The 23,279-nt window shown below is 33.6% G+C and overlaps 1 protein-coding gene across 6 annotated transcripts in view; it reads right to left on the bottom strand.

The window, feature by feature from the left end:
• MAP3K7 (mitogen-activated protein kinase kinase kinase 7) overlaps positions 1 to 23,279 on the bottom strand; it is a 65,521-nt gene that overhangs the window by 24,086 nt on the left and 18,156 nt on the right. For 2 of the 6 annotated variants that reach the window (XM_036413807.2, XM_036413803.2), the window contains exons 3-13: positions 22,819 to 22,884; positions 22,282 to 22,327; positions 21,075 to 21,213; positions 19,003 to 19,127; positions 16,582 to 16,710; positions 14,227 to 14,357; positions 12,254 to 12,335; positions 9,644 to 9,774; positions 8,899 to 9,028; positions 5,895 to 5,975; positions 1,994 to 2,058 (exon numbers count right to left, since the gene is read on the bottom strand). In XM_036413807.2, coding sequence (XP_036269700.1) covers positions 1,994 to 2,058; positions 5,895 to 5,975; positions 8,899 to 9,028; positions 9,644 to 9,774; positions 12,254 to 12,335; positions 14,227 to 14,357; positions 16,582 to 16,710; positions 19,003 to 19,127; positions 21,075 to 21,213; positions 22,282 to 22,327; positions 22,819 to 22,884 — 1,125 coding nt within the window. Of the gene's footprint in view, positions 1 to 1,198; positions 1,222 to 1,993; positions 2,059 to 5,894; positions 5,976 to 8,898; positions 9,029 to 9,643; positions 9,775 to 12,253; positions 12,336 to 14,226; positions 14,358 to 16,581; positions 16,711 to 19,002; positions 19,128 to 21,074; positions 21,214 to 22,281; positions 22,328 to 22,818; positions 22,885 to 23,279 lie in introns of those variants that run through there. The other 4 variants (XM_045572587.1, XM_036413804.2, XM_036413805.2 and 1 more) reach the window with 4 other exon arrangements.

Below are 23,279 nucleotides of genomic sequence, written 5' to 3'. Positions count from 1 at the left end.
ATCCCAAACTGGATATTAAGCATTTTAAGTTTTGAATACTTCAGTAATTTTAAAAGAGTGAATCAGTTTTAAAAACTGGCTATACAATGGTATATATCACCTATTTTAGAACACATTTTACTGCTATGTCACACTCCCTTCACTCCAGCTCTCTTGGGGTAATCCATGACAACTCATGCAAATGACTGTCCCACAATCATGGTCTGCCTCAGTTCCAGTGTTTTCCTACTTGAAGATATTGTAAATAAAAAGCATAGCAATCATAATCTGAAGTAACACAGAACTTGTGAGGAAATAAGTAACGAAAGGAACAATAATCGTAATCTCAAGTAACACAGAACTTGTGAGGAAATAAGTAATGAAAGGAGAAATAATCGTAATCTCAAGTAACACAGAACTTGTGAGGAAATAAGCAAGGCTTGGTGTGGTGAGGTCAGTGCTGAATTATAGCAAGGCCTTTATTAGAGGACATAGAAAAGCACTTGTTCTAGCAGATGCTCCTGAACTGTCTAGGGCAAGTTTCTCATTCCTAGTCAACAGGAGAACACTTGGCTAGAGTTTCTCATAACTGGAATATCAACAGCAATAGTAAACAGTTAAAAAAGTTGAACTCATCAAGCCTGTAAAGAATCAAAGCAAATACCAGATGTTAAACTATCTGTTACTAAATGCCATCATTAATACTTTAAGTATTTGAGGGGGAGAAAAGTGGAATACTTCATTCATAAGTTCTGGAGTCTCACAAAAACAAATATATTGAAAAAAGCTGCTATTAAATAAATAAAATCAAGATTTAGAGTGACTTAATATAATAAAATAAATAAATTAATATCTGTATACATATTTTATCTGTGTATGTATATATCTGTATATATGAATATATGTATAGGTATTGTGAGAAATAAAAATATTTCCAGATATAAATGAAGATCAAGGATATTTATAATTTAAATATCACAAGTGATTTTTGTTAGCTAAGTTGATGGCAATAAAGGCTTTCAAATTTTTATTAACAACTATAAAGAATCTCCAAAATTAAAAGTATGTTATAAAAATGAAATACCTTTCTAGGACAAAAGTACTAATACATTTAACCATAAATTAAATCACATTGTTTATAATATATAATCCTATAATTTTATATGAATATGGACCATTATGTGATATTTTCATTAATTCAGATGGATGCTGTACTCACAAAATTTACTTTTTTCAGCACAACTGAAAAAAAGAATCAACAAACACCTCATAATTAGTTCTCATTCATATTAAGAATATGATATATATGTTATATACATCAAGTTTATCAATCTGAATAAGAAGTAAAAAACAATGATTAAGCTGCAACTTTTATATACTTGGAGGGGGGGTTAAAACTCTGTACTAGTCAGTAATGGCTTAATTATAGCACTGTCTGGATCATCTACAAAAAAGCAATGATAAAGGGATAAGAGGAATTTAGCAAAGCATCCAGAAATATAAAGATGAAGAATAAAAATCTTAACCACTGGGATAGAAGCTATTCTACAGTTTATCTACTTGCTTAGTAAATATTATTTTAACTTAGTATTTCATAAAACTATAAATTCAGTCAATATGACAAATTAAAAGATGTTAAGAGTCCTCTACATATGTCAGTGTTCTATGTGATTTCAGAGGAATGACATCTTATTGGGGAAGTATTTCATGATTTTCTTTAGAGGACAATGATAATTATTAAATTACTAAATTATAAGATTAAATACTTCCTTATTAAAGCATTCACAAAAACCACATAACATGCAGAGTGCTATTTCCTAAATTATACTTCAAGTTTAATTAATAATGGCACCTAGATTTTTTTTTCTAAGAACTTAATTCATGTATAAATAAACTTCTCTATCACAATTTTAGGTCAACTCATAAAATAATTTGGCAGAGTATAAATAGTTAATTCTTTATTTCTGCCCATTATTATCCTTCAGAGACTGAGAATTTGAATGTTAAGTCTTACCTGACCAGGTTCTGTTCCAGTAACAGTCAAGTCTTGGATGGATCTACGTCTTGGCTGTCCGTTGCCTTTTAAAAAATAAAAAAAGTAAAATACCAAAATCTATTCAGACATACAATAAGGATTTAATCGCTACAGTAGGAAGTTCAAATTTGTTGCTCCTTGAATCTATACAAAATGTTTGTGAGAAAAAAACTGAATTTATTATTTAAAAAAATAAAGAGAGAAAAGTGTTAAAAAAAAAAAAAAAAAAAAAAAGGGAAGAGAAACAGCTGGAATGTTTTAACTCAAAAGTTGCCGGCAGACAACAAAGCATGTCCTAATACAATAACCACTCCTACCACACGAGTAGCTGCTGAACTCTCTCCCACCATCTTCTGTCATGTATTTAAATAGATGAATGCTTGGGAGGTGGGGCTGATGACGGCATCTATTTCAAGGGCCTTACGTTACAGCTTCTACAGCAAGACAGCTATCAGGTTGTAAGACACGACTGACTTTAACCAACAACAGTACCTTCTTCATTTCAGGGCCTAAAAGGATGCTTAGGCTTAAAATTTATTAAACCCAGTCACACTTACTTAAGCCCATTAGTCTTTGTCAGAATCAGGTAATGTACTGGTTGTGAACAACAACTCGTTAATTTCCTACTGGAGATGAATGACTCTCATTCTGTTCTCAAATATACAGCTTGTTTAAATGGGCTATTGAGTTAATCCTGCTTTAGGAACTTCAGTGCTGTAATAACTTAAAAATCAGTTCATGAAAGAATTCTACAAATTTAAGCCTTCAACAAAAGAGAATGAATTAAGCATGAGCTTCACTCAGCACTTTTATTTGGGATGAGAGATCAGCTGTCTAAAAGGAAACCCCAAAATATTATGAGTAACAGCTGACACAATACTCGAAATTCTTTTGACTCTGAAAGCTATATTATGCAATTTCTCAATTGTGGGCAGCCCCAGGAACATGTACTCTAATAGCTGTGACCTGATCAGCAGGCAGAATTCATTCTTAAAATTTACACTTCCATACCCTAAGTATCTTATTTTAACCAATCAGCAATATAATTTAGCATATTAATCCATTAGACCCCATTACTACTTTACACATAAACTAAAAGGATCATATAATAATGTCTGATGCAATAATGTGTAGTGAATACAAAAACTCAAATGTTTAGCCACCCTTAAAAAGTGTTTTAGAATTCTTTATATAATTATAACTCAAACATAAACTTCAAATTTCATTTTATCCCAGTTCTAACTTTTGATTACAAACTAACAAAGCAATAAACTGCACACTTATTGAATCAGGTACACTAAGATACTTTTATGAAAACTTTTAACTATTCCTGTTTTTGGAAGACAAAAAAAGATCTCCAATACCATGACTAATAAGCAATTTTAGGCACATTTTATTCAACACAATCATTCTAAAATTAGCTTACATGAGATAGGCTTGTAAAAGTGTCTGGAATTCTTTTTTCAGATAAGCAACATTTGCGAATCTAGGGAATCACCCAGCACATGTGTCTAAAAATCATTACATCACCATTGCAATAACAACAAAAACAAACTCTAACCTAGGTGGAGGTAAGAGAAAAGGGAAGTAAAAACTTTTAAGGAAATAGGGTAGAGAAGAGCTGACAGTTCACAAATGCCATAAAATGAAAAATCTTTAAGCTATAGCATGAGTCAAAGCAAGCAATATTAAGCAATGTATTTAATTAGCATAACCATAGCAGAAACCATATGGCAAATAGTTCAGACAAAGCAGAAAAAGATTACAATCAACAAATACTTGTTGCTCCAATATTAAGTTTTAAGTCATAATTTAGAAATATGAATGTAAAAATAAATAAAATACCTATCATTAAAAATGAACATTACTGGGTGTGTTCTTAGTAAATTTAGATTGATTCTAAATTTTTTTACAACTAAATGCTAATTTAGAAACTCACTTATTTTACATTTTTAATGGTTCCTTGATATGTGCATATCTATATTACACATGGTAGTATAAAAGAACAAAAAGTAGAAAAGAGGAGCAAGATGCCTCTCTAACCAGGGTTTCTTAGCACTGGCATTGTTGACATTTTAGGCTGGACAATTCTTGGCTGTGGTAGGCTGTCCGGTACAGTGTTGATGTTTAGCAGGATTCCCTAGCTTCTGTCTACTATATGTCAGCAGCACCTGCCAACTGCGACAACCAAAAATGTTTCCAGACATTGCCAAATGTGCCCTATGATGACGAGAGGGGGGCAAATTCACCCTGATTGAGAACCACTGAAACTATTATTTTCTCCTAGTCTCTCTCTCATCTTGTATAGTACTGGCTGTATTGCCCACTGTGTGAGTATTTATGGGTGTATGTGTATGTGTTTACCCCCTAAGACCTGGATTAAGATTGTACTACCATTTGCCTAAATTTTCCTGATTCCCTCAAACATTTAATATAATCACAGCTCAGCAATATGTGTGTAAAATGTTACCACTTTAGTTAGAATATGATTCCCTTAAGTACCTTTTACCATGAAGTAAAATGATCTCAAGTACTTGTTAATTTTGAAAGCAACCCATGACTAAATAAAAGTACAATGTAAGAAATAGTTTAACTCTATTCTCTGAACAGCCATAGTGATGATGTAAAACAAACTACTTTGATAACCAGAATGAAAAGTAATTCCTCTAAAAAAAAAAAATGTTTTTATAGACACAAAATGGACCCTAGGAATTGTATAACTTATATTTTATACATATTTATAATTTATATGGATTCTATATGTGTGCTAATTCCTGGCCACTGAACCTCATTATAATTTGTTTAAACAGGCACAATTTATTAAACACTATGTAAAAGACATTGACCAGACAGTTCTGATATAATCAAAACTAAGTAATAAAGACATTGTCTCTGTTCTCAGTTTTGTTTCCTAGAGAAGAAAAAAAAAACCCCACTAGGTATTCAATAATATGCAAAAAGCATAATCATAGGCAAAGTACCAGAGTGCTAGAGAATTCACCCAAAACACACCATGAATGTGTGGGAGGGAAATTGCAATTTTCTTATCAAAATTTGGGGGCAGGAGGTAAAGGAAAACCTAAAGTAGAGGGTTAAAGAAATGATAATTTGGATAACATGTATTAACCAATATTAAATTAAAGGTCACACATGCCATTAAAGCGTCTATAAAAAATGGTGATTTAGATTCATCTATAAGATCATCACCATAAGAAATAAAAGCAATTTACCAACTTGAAGTAGCACGTGTGAGTTAGGTATAAAAAGTAATTTGTGGAAAGATTCTCCTGATAATGCACAAAAATCAGAATTGAACATGATTCTTTGGCAAGATACCATGTGAAACAGCAACTTTCTTTTAATTTTACTTTGTTTTCTAAGTTAAGGCAAAATGGTATTTAGCAGTCCTCTTTTCTCAACTTCATATTTCACTTGTTACCAACAGAAAGAGGCTGGGATAGAAAGCCTAGTGGACACCCCTACAATAGTAACTAAGGAAGAAAAGGAGTCAAGGACAAGAAATATTTTTTAAATAGTTGTTTCCTCTTTCTGCTGGGTGCAAAAAAAGGTCTGGGTTCAGTTTATCTACTCACCTAAAAGCTGAGAGGAAGTTGGTAAAGTCTGGGCAGGCATTCTCCCTTCTGTGAAAAGGTTTACTTTGCCTTCTATTTTATCCTCATTTTTGGATATCTGGGGTATCCTGTCAAGCCCACTTCAGTGTAGATAAATGTATACATTTTCAATCTGTCTCCCTAATTACTGCATGCAAGGTATCTATTTTCATGTCCTACAAAAATTGGAGCAAGAAGCATTTTGTAAGTACCAGGGATCATTATTCCGGTTCCACAGTTATTAGACCAACTCAGGTGGCCTATGATACCTGATATGACGATCTCAGGGACATCCAGAATGTTGCCAAATGAAGCAGTTTTACGATGGCCCCGTTTAGGCTTGGAACAGGCTGCAAAAACACATATACACAGTATACATGCAAACAACCACAAAAGTAACACAGAAAACAATAAATTACAAAAACAAAATAGTTTTCAAATAGTTATGTTAATAACACTCCGTGCAGAAAGGCATGCAGAACTATCTGACTTTTCATCCATGCTCAGAAAAGGCGTGATTAAGGAGCAAACAACTACCAATACAAGATGTTTCACACACTGGCTTTAATTAGCAGAAGAAAAAAACAGAAAAAAAAAAAAAAAAAGGACAGAGACAAACAAAGCTGCAAGGTAATAAGGAAGCTAAATATAAATATGTTCATAGAAATAATCTACCTAAGTGAAACCACTGATATACCATGGAGGGGCTAGAATGAAAGTGGGGAGGAAGGGAGGAGTTAAAAGAAATAAGCTACCATATTTGTTTTAATATAAAAATACAAGAATATATGTTCAAGTTAGGTATTTTTTGAACTGTGCTATAAAGTAGAATTCTTTGGTTAAATGATAATTATTTCATCAAAGTATAAAATGTACATACTTTTATAATTATAAATTTTTATATAAACTGAGTGGCCCGATTATTATGATCTCTGAGCACATAATAATCTGGCAACTCAGTGTATATCCTATATAATAAAAGCTAATATGCAAATTGTCCCCTCAACCAGGACTTCGACCAACAGGCAGACTGGCCAACCGTCCATATTTCCTCCCTCTGGCCAGGCTGGCCGAACCCCACCCATGCACAAATTCACGCACAGGGCATCAAATAAACAAACAAACAAACAAACAAACAAACAAACTAAGTGACCAGATAATTATGCGTTGAGAGATAATAACAATCTGACCACTCAGTGTACACTTCTAGTAGACCGAGTTATTTATTGTAGTTTCCAAAGTTTAGGGTACATTCCTGCTAAACATAAATAGTGCTGAAAAGCTAGAGAAAATTAACCTTTCAAAGTAAGGCAATTTACTATAAACATATGAACTGTGTAGAATTCAGTGACTATTCAATAGCCCCTGCTCTACATTTAGGCAGAAAAAGGATGGGGTAATTTAAATGCGTATGGTAATCTTTAACTTAGAGAAATGTCATTTCTGTAAAGATTATAAACAGTATTTGACTAGAATATTGACACTGTCAGATATAAAATTATTATAGCACGACTTCCTGTTTTAAGGAAGAAATCACTAATATGGCTAATCTATCTTGAATGATATCCCTGAAATGGAAAGGATTCCCCAAAGTGTGAGGGCATATCCCTATTCATCTAATACTATAGTGAGACACCCTCCCTCCCCAGAAATATTTGTGACTCAGAGACCAGAAGAGCTTACCAGTGGCTATTGACCTCCAATCAACTTGATTGTTTCTGAAGACCCATCTGTATGGCAGAGATTGCTGGTGCCCTCTCAATCATTATTTTCTCTTTTTTCTTATCAACAGAGCCCTGACTTTACTCTGGAAAAGCTCCATGAAGAGCTTGGATATGTGCCCTTTGGCCTTCTCCTAATTTTTCCTTCCTGTTGTCTGGATAGTGTGGATGTGATAACTGGAGCTGTAACAACAATCTGGAGCACCCAAGTATCTATAAGGATGGAAGCCACACAATAGGGTCTGTGGCACAGAGGGACAGAAGGAATCTAGTCGTCTAATGATCATGGAGCCTACCTCCAGATTTGTTTAAGTGTTAACAATAAAAGTTTATGTGTTAGACTCTGTTACTTTGGACATTCTGTTATATCGACCTGATCTTAATGCTGATTAATAAAATCATTGATCATGATTAGTTGAAGTCAAGAATAGTATGATTGTCCTCTGGACAACTTCTATCTGAAAAGAGCTCCACACAATATCAAAATATTTAATTTAGAAAAAAGACCAAATGAATGACAAAAAAGCACACACAAAAAAACCAAAAACCTCATTAGCTAATTTTTAAAATATATATATGCTAATATACATGTACATACATATATGACACTATGAAAGATTTTTTTTTTTGTTTATATTTCCACATTTTTCACAAAAGAAATGTATTTACTTGTATAATGAATGAACTTCCCTCCACCTCTGAAGGAATCAGAAAGAAGGCAAGTTAAACCACCATTACTAAAATGAAGCCTAGCTAGAAAAGGTTAGATGTTTAGTCAGGGAACAACACATATAATTTTTGTGTGTGACCAGTCCTTCCATAATTAATAATTTTAAGAACTGACAAAATGGAAATGTTAGTGTTTTCAAGATCAAATATAATTAACGTAATCTTTTATTTTACAATTAAAAGCATTAACCACAACCAAATTATACAATATATGAATCTGGAGTACATTTTTTTGCTAATTTCAAAACAAGATATTTGCTATTATTTGAATTTAGCACAAAATTCTAGTAGAATCACTCATAATCTTCCAGCCCTGGCCATTGTGACTCAGTTAGTTGAGTGTTCTCCCATGCACAAGAAGTTCGCTGGATAGATTCCCAATAAGGAAACTTTCCTGGGTTGTGGGTTCGATCTCCTGTCGGGGTGCATATGGGAGACAACCAATGTATCTCTCTCACATCAATGTTTCTCTCTTAAAAAATTAAAATATTAAAAAACTTGCAAAACATGGTTTTGGTAAAATTTCAATTTCTCATTTAGATTTATTTTCTGCTCATGTTCCCACTGAAAGAATAACATTTGATAAAATCTGTAATTAGTAATGTATATATTGTATGGTCCAAATAATTTTATAAGTCCTATCATCTTCCTTATTTGCAATTTGAGAGAAATATGTATAATATTGCTAAAAGTTAGAAAGTATACTGTAAGCCTACTTCCTGCTTCAAAAATTTTTAAGACACAAAAATCCCTGATAATCCTAATACTGAAACAACTGAAACTATCATTTTCGCTCCTCTTCATACTTTTATTTCCTTTTTACCTGTAGTTGCAGCAATCCTGGCTTCTATTTCAGACATGTCAGCACTCATCCTCTTGCCCTCGGAGGTTGGGGGCAAGCTCTCTACGCTGTTCCCACGGGAAGCTCCCAAGCTTAAACGGCCAGATTCACTCTGTTAAAATTACAGGTCAATGTGAATTACTGAAACTCTTTGGATTTAAAATCCTAGACAGCCTAGAAGGAGGAAAAATACCAACGGGGATTCTTATGAGTTCTGTTTCTGAAAGAAAAGGGAAGTTTTCAGGAAAGGAAGCTAAGTTTTCAGGTGTTAAGGGAGAGCAAGCTGTAATACTGGCCTTCAGAGAAGGGTGGTCACTGGAGTTAAATACCCCAATTATTAGTTAACCTAAATGCCTCAGGCAAGATGAATAAAATCACACCTTAAATAGCAAACATATAATATACCTGAACAACATGAAACGATAGATTTAGGACAACTTTAATTGGATAGTACAGCCAAGAAAATAGTCATTTGACATTTTTAAACATTAACCATTAAAGTTAGGAATCAACAGAGAGAGAGCTGCACAGTTGGCAAAGGCAGCAATCATCAGAAGGGAAAACAATTTAGTAATAGGAGTTTCTCATATGTCTCTACTCTTAAGCTTATCTGTTTCAGAAACAAGATTCAGAATTTGTATAATGAAAGATGGCAAATCATTTCAGTTGGTATAACATTATGACTACCAAGATTATCTTATGATTTTACTTTAATAACAAAACAAACCTGTTGCTTTGCCTGATTTTTCAATAATTTTGATTCTAAGCGTTTAATAGTATCATTTGTGGAAGGAACTTGCTCCATATTAGTGTCACTTTTATTACTGGTATTTGTAGAAGCAATGTCCATGAATGAGCCTAGGAAAGCAGAAACATTTATGAATAATAAATACAAATGCTTCATCAACATGTAATGTAAATTCTTTTCTAGACTAGCAAGACATAAATAGAAAATAAGACTTTCTAAGCTAATGAAGATAGCCCCCAAAAAAACTTTTAAGTGAAATTTAAGAATAGCACAAAAAGGGAACCCAAATACCTAAATAGTCTTCTCATAGTCAAAGATGCTTTTTTAAAGTTGTTAGCCTGAACTAGTAGAATGAAGTGCCCACTAATCAAGATGGGGAAGATCAAGATAGGAGTGAATTTGAAGGAAGTATCAGGAGCTTAATTTGAAAAATGATAAGTTTGAATTCCCATTAGATATCATGCAAGTAGTTGGATGAGTGTAGAGTTCAGGTCTAGGATGGAGCAAAACATTGGTAAATAGACAGTACATAAAGCTATAATATTAAATGAGATTACCAAGGAAATGAGTGTAGATAGATAAGCAAAGAGTCTAAATTAATGAGCCCTGGGCACTCTAACATATATAGCCTGGGAAGATAAGAAATAATCAGCATAGAAAACCATCAGAATAGTGGCCAGAGATATAACACAATCTAGGCTAGAATGGGATCCTGAAGACCAACTGAAGAAAGTGCTGTAAGAAGGAGTGCAATGAATTATATCAAATGCTACTTAAGAGTCAAAAAAGATGAGAACTTAAAATTATTCATTTAGATATAATAACTGGTGACAACGTGAGAAGAGCAATTCTGAAGTACTTGATATAATATAAGCCTGAAGAGGAGAGGACACCCAAGAGAATGGGAAGAGAAGCTAGAAAATCAAATATAGAGGTGAGGGGAGGGGACAATAGTAAGATATGTACACATATAATACCTTAATAAAAAAAGAAAATCAAATATAGGGAATGATACCAGTAGAAAGGCTAAAACTGATGATGCCAGAGACAGGGAAGGATTGCTGGAATGGGATTTAATACACAAGTTCACAGGCTTGCCTTTGGCTAGAAGCAGGGTCAGTTCAGCCATAGTAACAGAAGAAAATGCAGAGTAGATGGGCAGATATAGTGAAGGAGCTTGTGGAAACCATCTACTAATTACTCTCATTTTTTCAGATAAATAGTAGACAAAGTCAGCTGAGAGTGAGGAGAGTTTGAAGTTTGAGGAGAAAGGCTAAAATATAAAATTAAATCATGTGGGAGAGGCGAGATGGACTAAAATAAAGTACAATTGTCCAGAAGCATTAAATAGAGATTTGAGGATAGTAAATGTGTGTCATCTTCCAGCCACATTCAGCTGCACTGATATGTGGAGTAAGCTGAGAGTCAGATTTAACCAGGCCTGTGGTTTAGCCAAGCAAGCTTGAGTAAAGGGCTAGAAGGATGGGAATTATTCCCAATGGAATTATAATAGCTGCTTGGAATTCAATGGAGGAAAAAAGGAAGAACCTAGGAGGACTGAGGATCAGTGAAAACATGAAAGGGTTAAAAGTCAAGTATAAAAACAGAGAGAGGGTTTGAAAGCAAAAGCAAAAAACAAAACAGAATTTTAGAGTTCACTTTAAAATTTAGCACAACTAAAATATTCAGTAAAACTGGAATTTGGAAATAACTACCCAAACAGTAACCAGCTTAAAATAAATATAATTATTTTTGAGGTGGGAGATATAGGTCAGTGAAAATATTTGTCAATGAAAATAAAATTTTGAGTATATACATACACATACCTTTTAATTTTAATTAATAATAAAATTTCATAATGTATTCCCAAATATATAGTTAGTACAATTTTGCTAAGTTAGATTATTATTTCTACTATCTTTTTTTTAAAATTTCTTATTTATTTGAGAGAGCAAGGGAGAAATAGGAACATCAATGAGAGAGAAACATTGATCTGCTGCCTCCTGCAAGCCACCTACTGGGGGTTGGGTTGGCAACCTGGGATAGAACCAGTGACCTCTTGTACATGGGTAAATGCTCAACCAAATGAGCCATACCAGCCAGAGCTATACTATCGTTTTTGAATGACCATAATCTATGAATTAATCCCACTTCTTCATATTTAGAAAACTGAGGAACTGTGAACTAAAATTGTAGAATAGTCTCTGTAAACTATTCTATAAAGAGCAAAAAAAAAACAAGGTAATCATAATCAAGAATAATGTTGTTACATATATATATATACACACAATAATTTCTAATAGTATTTGATCTAGCAGTATCTATATATAAACTATCTTTCAAAGAAAGAATAGCATTCACAGTAATATAATATCCAATTGCTTTATATATAACTATGCAAGAATTCTAAGACATGGAAGCACAACTCTAGTAACTCTTTTAATCTTGGACTTTCATGAAGAATGGTGCACCTGGAAACTCAAAATGTAATCAATCTTGTGAAATGAAGAAATTAAACTGAAAATGAGGATTATAATTTTAAAGACACAAAAAAAACTAGATGATTAGTCTTCTGATCTCTCTGCTTACCTGTACTGGTGGCTGAGTTGCTCTGTCCCTCATCTGAGTACTGACAGGGATACTGCAGGGGCTCATCTGCTCCTGGAAAGTACTGCAGATAAAAAGCAAATCCAACTTAAAATTCCTTTCATACAAATGAAATCCTATACAATTAACTTGAAAAGTACATCTGAATTATTTTGCTGTCATGGGACTTGAATATATCTAAGTTTTTGTTATTTATAAAGATGACAAAAACATACTCCTTTTTTGAATTTTAATTGTGATCAATGCCATCCTATAGAATAAAAGCCTAATATGCTAAGTGTCCGGTCGGCCATTCAACCAATCAAAGCATAATATGCTAATGATATGCTAAGGTCACTCAACCATTCGCTATGACGTGCACTGACCACCAGGGGGAAGACTGTTCAACTGGTAGGTGAGTTTGCTGCTGGGGTCTGGCCCTTTGGGACTGAGAGAGATGGTCCAGACACACCCTGGAGCTTTCCCATGGTCCCTCCCAGGCTGGCTCACCTCCCACATCCCTCCTTGCCCTAATCATGCACTGGTAGGATCCCTTGGCCTAGCCTGATCCCTCTCGCAACCCAGGACCCCTCAGGGAATGTTGGAGAGCCAGTTTTGGTCTGATCCCACAGGCCAGGCCGAGGGACTCCACTGGTGCAGGTATCTGTGCAGCAGGTCTCTAGTGTATTAAATAATGCAGAGACCAGAATCTTAAAGAAAATAGCAAATATTCTCTAAGGGAATATGACATACAATAGTATCATTCCTTACAGTTATATAAAACATATTTATGTTCTCAAATTAGGATGTAAACTTCCAAATTGTTGAAATTATTGTTAGTCTGATAACTGAGATTGGTGTGCCATAGAATGATTGTTAGAACTAATATTTTAAATAAAAGGAAAATATTATGCATATCTCTCTATGACTTGGACATATTAGAAACATTTAGTGCACAAAAAATTACAATTTAAGAAAAAAAACTTTTCAAATAAAAAAACATATATTAAGCACAATTACAATTTGACCAATTTATATATCCCAATGTTTTAAGGTATATGACTCTAGAGATTAAGTTGTTTTCTTATGAAAATATCTTTAGGGCCCAGAATTTTATATATGTATGTAGCCGATACCCAAATATGATAGTTAGTTTTAATCAGATTAGTTCAAACTGATTTGTTTAAATTATTTTCAACAGAATGAACAAACTAAATCTTTGGCCATTTAGGAAATCACTTAGCTATAGTTAACAATATTTGAAGATTCTTCTACTGAGCAAATTGTTTTGAAATTCAGGTACTTTTATAGTATGTTAACTTTTTAAAGTCAAAGTACCACTTGATAGATTTGAGTCCTAAAATTTAGAGTCCTAAAATTATTCAAATAATTCTGTATCTGATTTATAGACTACGAAATTTGGTAATCATTTAAGAAGGTTGTTCTAAATTTAAAATTTCTATAAATTCTAGAAGAGAATTTAACTTTTTAATGGCAAATGAAAGGCAGAAAATATGCAATGAAAAAACAATAGGTAAAAAAATCACTTGTGTCTATAAGTGCAATTACTCTATTGCCTTGTATAAGTGATTGCTTGATAAGGAAAATTAGAAGTTTAGCTTAGCAAGTGTTAAGAGTCATAAAATACCTAGGTCCTATAAAGGCCTTAGAGACCATCTAATTGCAGATGAGGCAACAGGCCCAGAAACAAACACATTTACCCACTAAGTTAAGCAGGAGGAAAAAGCAAGTCCTCAAAGCTAGTCTAGCCCCTTTTCATTATAAATAACTAAAATTTTCCCCCACCCCCCAATAATGTTTCCTCCTCTGATTATTGAGTAATAAATGTCCTTTGTAACTTGGAAAATACAGAAAAAAATAAAGCAGAAATTAGCAATAATGTTCTTTTACTTTAAAACTCCATTGTACACATCACATTCCCCTAAACCCAAAGCCCCTCAAAAGAAGGATTATACCCGCATCAAGTGAGTCATTATTTTAACAATCTCCTCCATTGAAGGGCGTAGAGAAGGATCTTTAGACCAACAGCGAGTCATCAGGCTCTCAATGGGCTTAGGTAAATTTTTGATCAGTGGTGGTCGAGTACCTATGAATAAAAATTAAAGGAGTAGGAAATAATTATTTACCTAAAGAATATTGTGAGTTGTTTATTTATTTTTATTTTTATTTTTTAAGAAATATTTTTTTTATTGATTTTTTACGGAGAGGAAGGGAGAGAAATAGAGTGTTAAAAACATCGATGAGAGAAACATCAATCAGCTGCAACCAAGGTACATGCCCTTGACTGGAATCGAACTTGGGACCTTTTAGTTGGCAGGCCAACACTCTATCCACTGAGCCAAACTGGCTTCAGCTGCTGTCAGCTTTTTATATGTAATTCTAAAACAGTATTTATTTTATAGACCTATAAGATTTTTTTTGGAGTAATAAAAGTAGGTTGTGTGTGTGTGTGTGTGTGTATTTTTTTTTTTTTTTTTTTTTTTATCTTTCAGGTTAACACTGTATTTTCATAAAGGGGAGAAGCTACACCTTTCAAAAAGTTCAATGAAAACGTTTATATTCAATATGGTAATAGTAAGCCTGAGAATAATATTTCACTTGTTACAAATATTCTTTTAACAAATAATAATGGCTTAATTTGTGTTTTATTAAGAAAAATGAAATGGTAGCTTGGGGTAATCTTATTTGAACTACATTTTAATTCAGCAAAAATTCCAAATGTGTTTGAAAAATCATCTTCCATTCCTAAAAACTTATTTCCAAATGACTCCTTTGTGGGAGGGAGTCCTTTTGGCTGCTGTGAATCAATCATTTCAGAAGCTGAAAACAGACAATTTCTGTATAATTACCAAACTGTAATATTATAAGTAAGGTCTCCAACTTAAAGAAGGCCTCAAATACAATGAAACCTTTGTGATTTTACCAATTAATAAATTAGTTTTTTTATCCCTTATTTCACTGACATTCAATTATTTACTGACAACTGACAGAGAGAGGGGAAAAAGTCCTGGTCAATGCTCTGGTATTCTCTACAATGACATTACAGGAAGCAAAATGATAGGTAGTACAGGAAACCGGTAAAGTGTTAAGGTTACTCAGTTGATAGTACTGTTTGATAGGTCTACAAATGATCTAAATAGGCAGATATCTGTGCATCACTTTTAAAATAGTGTATTAAAATGCCAATAATCAGAATGATTATAATCAAGTGACAGAAATTAAAAAACAGACAGTGATGTTAAAAGTTAGGAAGGCTAAGTAATTTTCCTTCATGAAGAGTTTATTTTCCCAAAGCAAATGTGAAGTAACTTGATTAATGAAGAAGATGAGTTCTAAAATCATGGGTCGTTAAAAACATTTCTAATTAGAAATATAAAATGAATACAAGGGGTGTAAAGACATTGAATCCATAAATCAACATAACTTAAAAATGTGAAGATTGGATCAGAAAGATATAGACTGAATCCCAGAAATACCAGTTATAATCTTTCTTTAAATCCTCACCCAAGGATATGTTTATTGATTTGGAGGGGAAAAGAGAGAGGGAGAGAAACATTGATCAGTTTCCTCCTGTATTCGCCCCTACCAGAGATCAAACCCAAAACCCAGGCATGTGCTCTGACTAGGAATCAAACCCACAATCTTTTTGGTATGGGATGATGCTCCAACCAACTGGGCCACTTGGCTGGGGCACCAGCTATTAATCTTGTGTGTGACCTTGGGCAAGGTACTGAATCTCTCTAGGTCTCAGTTTCCTAGGCTGTAAAACTGTAAAGTGAGGCAATCATAGTACCCACGTCATAAGGATGAGTAAGATATAAAGAAAAAATATATAGAACACTTTGTGTTTTGCCTTTCTGCATAGCTTAAGTAACAACTCTTATTATTATTCTTTGCTTTAATCTCTCCAGTGAGATCCTTATGCTTCCTCAGGAGAAAAAATTAACTCTCCAATGATCTTAACAATGTGAGAGATTTTTATATACTTGTTAATTTTTAAATTTATTTCCTCCACAGAGTGCAGGCCGTTGCTTCTCTATCCCCTAAGTAGTTAGTTGATTCCCGCTGAGTACTGATAACCTTGCTCAAATCAGCACAGCCAGCAGAACCCCTCAGCTAACTTATGCAAAGGTCAGGACCACTCTAAGCCCTGCCCTGCCTGATTTTGGGTCGTGGGGATAGTGAGATAATGATAGTAGAAATGTATTCTGATACCAAAGATGTTAAAGATAAATGGTCTTCTTTGGGGGTAAACAATTTCTCATATAGGGAATATTCAAATATATTTTTTAAAATATTGGTTCACAAACCGTTATGAACAGCCCACATGATACGGAAAGCTGGGCCACCAATCTCATCAAAGGGTTTCCGACGCGTTATCACCTCCCAAAGGATAATACCCCAGCTGAAGACGTCACATTTTTCACTGTAATTGCTACCTACAAAAAAATGTAGTACAATTTCAAGACTTTTTCCCTCATGACTTAAAGAAACAACTGTTTTCATAAATTTTAAGAATGAACATCGTGTACAAACAAGAGAAGCCCACATGCAGAACTGAGAAATTACTCTTTCTGAAGTTCTTTAAATCTTTGCAAAAAATACCTTTGTAATGAATTAAGTGTTAATAATAAACTAGAAAATCTACTTTAGAAAGTTAGTCATGTTCTACCTTTTCATCTGGGGCAGAGAATGAAACACTTGTACATTCCTTTGTATATTTTTTTAATCTTAAATTTTCTTCTCCCATTCTCTTGCTAAAAAGCACTATCCTTCTACTGAAGCAGAAGAAATATCTAATTTAGTATTAAGATTTTCTTTTCAATATATGGTAAGATAGAATTCTTGATTTGAAAACTTAAAAATAAGTTGTAAACAATGAATATTATGAATAAAAATTTACAGTTGGCAGATTACGCAGCAAAATGTAAAGGATTTATAAGATGGTGGGTGAATCTTTACAATAAACAGCCAACCCCAATCAAAATCCAAACCGCAATCAACCTACTATACGAATGAACAATTATTATAATAGCAGCTCTTCAGGTACTTAGCGTACCATATGTACTACACATGCATTTAGCGGTACACTATAAGCATTACAATGATGTTAGAATCTAATTTGGGCTAAATATGTTGACACTTTTCAGAAATAAAAAAATCTGCATGGCCGAATAGTCTGATTTTTTGCTCTAAATAATTAACAATAACTTTTATTTCTCTCTTTTTTTTTGTGTATGTATAAACAAATATTTTTGGTCTCCATACTACAGGAATGCTGTTATTTTAACTCACAGAAAGGTATATTAAATATATGATTTTTAAACAATGCTAAATTATATGCACTCTGTACTTGAACTTGAAAACATTATTATTCTCAGGCATTGTTTAATTCTGTATAATTTAGTACTCGCTTGTCCACTAACTTTTAAATTGAATTTTATGTCAAAATGGTTCCACTCAAATGACCAGTTGCATAGCAAATTTTTCCTCTCTCAGGCTATGGCTAAAAATGAAAAAAACAAAACAAACAAAAAAAGCCTTCAAATCCATAAAAAAATAAAAAAGAATAAACCTTAATCAGAATCTGATTACTGAATATATTTGAATTTTATGGGCATTCTTGTGTCCTAACATACAAATCATACATATTCAGTTAAACTTTTCATATTTAAACCACTTGCTGTTTTTATAGAGAAACCTAGCATGAAATTTATGGATCATTCTTTTAGAACTTGAATGAAATAGAGATGTAAAAGAAAGTAAACATAAGCTTATTCTTTAATTGTTACACTTATTACTGTGTTTTTGCCTAATTACTTGCATTTTTCCTAAGGCATGCTCATTTAGATGGTATATTTTTAATTCTTAGGAAACCAATACAAAAGCACAGTTAATTCCCATTATTCCTGGCATTTATGTTCTATAAAGTTGTTGTGAACACTGAATTGGTGACACTGAATCATCTGCTCCAGTGGAAATACAGGGGTAGCTTCCTGTGAGCCTCTTCATAACAGAATTGTCAACTGACCAATATATGGCATGTGTGTTTCTGTTCAAGTCACTTTATTGAATGTGTTTGTTGATTCGCTAATATTGAACTCATGACCATCAGCACTCTAACTCCTACCTGAATGAAGATTAGCTAGTAAATGTATTTTCTCTGCAAGACACATGATAACCTTCTTATACTTAAGAACACTAGAAAGCGATTCAATACTATTCTTGGAGGCCATTTAAAACAGTGAAACAGCACACACACACACACACACACACACACACACAAACACACACACACACAACACACACACACACACACACACACCAGAACAAAAACGTGGCACTAAAGAGATGAAAAAAATGTCACAGTATGAGAGCTAAAGGCAAAATGCTGCTTTGTTTGACCTTAGCTGGGATCATGTGTTTTGGGGAACTCAAAAAATTTCCCTGCTTCACCATGAATACTGATTTGAAGGTCCCACACAGGTAATTTTACAGGTAGGGAATCTGAGAATGAGGATCAACTGCACATATGCTTGAACTTGCATAGAAGGTGCTAGACAACTTAAATCTTGCTATGAGATTTAAAATCTAAGTTTATGTTTACTTAATACCTCCTTAGACTTTAGTATATACCTTATAGTTACATACCATATGGAAATAAAACAATAGACAAGATCATGAACATATTGGTAATAAGTTTACTAATCACATCATGCTTGTCATTTTACCTTCGAAGACTTCAGGTGCCATCCAGGCAGCACTCCCCTTGTTATTGGTCATGTGTGTCTGAATATCACAGGCTGTACCAAAATCACAGATTTTTAAAACTGTCCCCCCTGCGACCAGCAGCAAACTGTTAAAAATAAATAAATCACAGGTTGCAAGATTAATGTTTGATTCTACAAGAAAAGACATCTGTGGAAATAGAAAGGGTTAAGCAAAATGTTACCATTCAACTTCTGTGAAATGTTACCTGGTCACCAGGACAACTTAAGTTCAGAGGAGTATCAGTAAAAATTAACTGACCTCTTAGGAAAATTGCTAGAACCATATTTTGATATCTCCATCTTTTTCTTCATAATCTTTCCTGACTATAGTTTTCTCTGGGCCAAAATAAAATTTAAATCCTAAAATTTACAGATTTATGGTATATGGATAGATAGAGAATGAAGGTAGTCATTTAAGCTGTGTAATTATGAAATATAAAACATTAGAAAACTGAAATGAATTCCTTCCTTTTGTGAGATATTTTCATGTATTTTGTTTAATAACTAGGCAGTTATCCCAAAGCCAAAACATGCTCTAATAAAGAAGGAAAGGAATACTTAGGGAGTTGCATCTGATGTTTCTGGCTCTTCCAGGAAAAGGACACTTTGTCTGATGCTTGTCTATATCCTTTGAATCATCAATTTGTTGCTGGAAAAGAGCTATCATTTCCCTGATTTTGCTTTGCTATTCAACTCCATGGGAATGGGGGAGGGGTGAGTGGGGGGCGGGGGGAGACTCAATTTTCATAACCAGCAAAAAAAAAAAGAAAAAAGTTAATGGCTAAGTGATTTCTTCTTCACTTAGCCAAAATAGGTAGCTGAGACAACAGCCAACAGCCTCAGAAGTCAAGTTAAAAAGTAAGTGTCATTATCTGGGGTTTAAACATTATTTGACCAGGGACTTGGGGATAGAGAAATCACTTTAAGCCTCGGAGTAGAAATATAGTATAATAATGAGATTTGGGGCGGGGAAGTGGGGGAGGGGGGAGAGACATGTGAGGACTCTCTCTGTCACAAAAAGTTTTAGCCTTTTAAAATACTTATTTAGGAACTTTTTTTTGTTTTGTTATTATTAATCCTCATCCAAGGGTTTTTTTTCATTGATTTTTAATTGGGGAGGTGGGGCAAAAACAGATTGATTGGTTGCCACCCGCACGCTCCCTGACAGGGACTGGGGATGGAACCTGCAACTCAGGTAAGTGCCCTTGACCAGAAATCGAACCCACAACCCTTCTGTTTTAGTTGACGCTCCAACCACTAAGCAACACTGTCCAGGGCTACTTAGGAAATTTTGAAGTTTTTTCAAAGTCCCAGAATCCTCAATATGGAGAAATCCAGAATATTTTCAAATTCTACCCAGATATCAGAATTGCCCTTTTTCCTTCCTATGAAAGTGTAAATAATAATCACTCTGTAAATTTTCCTAGAATATCTACTATATGTGGATTATATATATTGTGCTAGCTGTTAGGGATACACAAGGGACTGAGACAGACTTGTCTCTGCTCCCATGAAACTGTCTAGAGGCAACAATATATACTGTAGGCACAAATAAGATAGGCTAAAATATTCTAAGTATGCTAATATAAGGTAGGAGTTATTAAAAATAAAATTTTAAATAAAAATGCCACTAAAGACAACATTCTAAAATGCAAGCTTAGCCTGACCAGTGTGGCTCAATGGTAAGTATCAACCTATGAATCAGTAGGTCATGGTTTAATTTAATTCCTGGTCAGAGCACATGCCAGAGTTTCGCACTCAATCCCCAGTAGGGGGCGTAGAGGAGGCAGCCAGTCAATGATTCTCTCTCATCACTGATGTTTCTCTTTCCCTCTCTCTTCCTCTCTGAAATCAATAAAAATAAATTTTAAAATGCAAGCTTAGATAAATTACTAACTGATGCTAAGTAAAAATAAACACTCTTAAACCAGCCAAAAGGGAAGAAAGAAGAGAAGCTCATGTGCGACTTATAACTTGAATGAGGGAGAGGGAGAGGGAGAAGAAGAGAGACAGAGGCAGAGAGAGACACTTACTTTGGTGGTTTCAGGTCCCTGTGAATTAGAGCTTTGGGCTGCATGCTGTGAAGGTAAGCCACTCCTTGGGAACACTGTAAACACCAACTCATGGCATGGGCAGCAGTGTAATATGGCAATGGTTCGGCACCATGCAGCACTGCAAAAGAAAGGCACAAACTAAAAAGAACTTTATTGCATATAACAAAAGATACAAAATGACTGCAAGCATGACTGGATTCTTTTTCATACAGGCTCCTACCAGTCCTGTTTTTAATTATTTTCTAAATAAAAAGATGGAAACATCTAATAATTTCAAATGGATAACTACCAAATAAGCACCTAACACTTTATAGCACTTCCATTAAATTATACATACATTGAAGTCAAATTAATATATATTACCATACTTTTTCATATTGATATAAGTATCTCACACAATTATGTAAATTATAAGCAAAATGATGCACACTATTATAATAGTATAGGAGACAAAATGTATATCAAAATGTTTACAATTACACTTTCTATAATAGTTAATGACTAGAAATAGTTTAACTAAATAAAACAATGGAGTATACCTATTAAGAATGATGAATGCATTGGCAGTAAATATAAGTAAAAATTTATATAAAATAATGTTAATTTGAAAAATAAAATGCAACAATTTACTTTATATAAATGGTTCAACAAGAGATGACACATTTACATATATGGTTGGTGTTTCTTAGAGTGAAAGAGTTCTGTTCTATAAAGGTAACTAGTTAATAATACAGTTTTCTTTAATTGTTACAATTAAAATGTTTTGCGAAGTGAGTTTTCACGGTTTTAATTTTTGTAAAGAAACCAAAATAAAGCAGATTGAAATGGAAGTATAGTTATAGAGTTCTAAAATAGGAAGGCTCAAAGTTAAGAGAGGCAAAAAAATAAATAAATAAAAGTTAGAAGATATTTTAAAATCTATTTAAAAGTAAATTTTACTTTACTCAAATGCTTCTAATATGAAAAAAAACACACATCAATTTAAAAGGTAGATATACCTCAATTTCTAAATTTGACATACTAATGTTGTAGTGTCTTATCTTTTTATTTTTAATCTTTAGCAGATTTCTTTTTTAAATTATTTCCTTTGGAAACTATAAAGTTAAATGTGAAAAACATTAACCTTACATTTTATGTTAAAAGCTTTTCAATTATACTAGATACAGACAGTTCTAATGACACTCACCATTATATAAAGAGCCCCCTTCAGCATATTCCATCACAAGGCACACCTAAAGGAAACAAGCCAGAATAATTAACCACAGGGCTACAGCTATCTCAGAAGACTTGAAAGAAAACTTAGTTCAATCATTGATTTTTATAAATGCATTAAAAGAGATTCTTTTGGCCCCTATGTAAATGACACTAGTGAGGGGTTTGGTTGTACTCAGGGGGAAAAAGGTATCTATGATCTAAAGCCTTGTCAGTCTAGGCACCCACTGTCTAAGAGCAGAAAAGTATGAAAAACATAATCACAAGATCTCTGGGGGCTTTCTCCACTGCTAATGAGTAGGTGTCATCACAGAATAGCGTAAGCCTCATAAGATGAGGTTACTGGATAAGAACACCCAAGACAACTCCTTCAATAATACTGGCTAAAAACAAATACATAAAGTACAATCCTCCCCTTCCCCCAAATAATATAACAGCAAAATAGCTAAACTACACTACATCTGTCATGTCATTTCTTATACTGTTGACAATGAAAAGGTGTCAAACTTACTGGATTCAAACAGGCTCCATATAGCTTTACAATATTTGGATGGTTCACACGGGATAACTGCCGAAGCTGTAATAAATTAAGCTTTCTTTTAAAAAGTGATAACTTTTGAGAAACTGATTTCACAGCATCATTAAAATCTTAAGGTTGCACAAAATATTAATCATTCAACAATCACTGTTTACTACATAGCAGCACTGTGGTCTTAAGTGCTTGCCCAGAATGGCTCAGAATCCCTGCCCTAAAGATCTCCCAGTTTAGTTGGGCAATAGACATGTAAACACATAATTAAAGCAATGTGCAAAATGTCATAACAGGATAACAAGTACAAACAAGAAAAAATTAACTTGTCCAGAAATGTTAGGACAGCATCGGAGAGATGGCACTGGGCTGAGTTACTGAAGCCATAAAAAGCTATCTTGTGGTTGTCATCATCATCTTTATAGCTATGGTTGAATAATCTA

The sequence above is a fragment of the Pipistrellus kuhlii genome, unplaced genomic scaffold (genome assembly GCF_014108245.1).
Source record: "Pipistrellus kuhlii isolate mPipKuh1 unplaced genomic scaffold, mPipKuh1.p scaffold_m20_p_5, whole genome shotgun sequence".
In the NCBI taxonomy this organism is placed as follows: Eukaryota; Metazoa; Chordata; class Mammalia; order Chiroptera; family Vespertilionidae; genus Pipistrellus; species Pipistrellus kuhlii.
The sequence above is the reverse complement of the archived record's forward strand: the minus strand, read 5'-3'. Positions and strand labels throughout refer to the sequence as shown.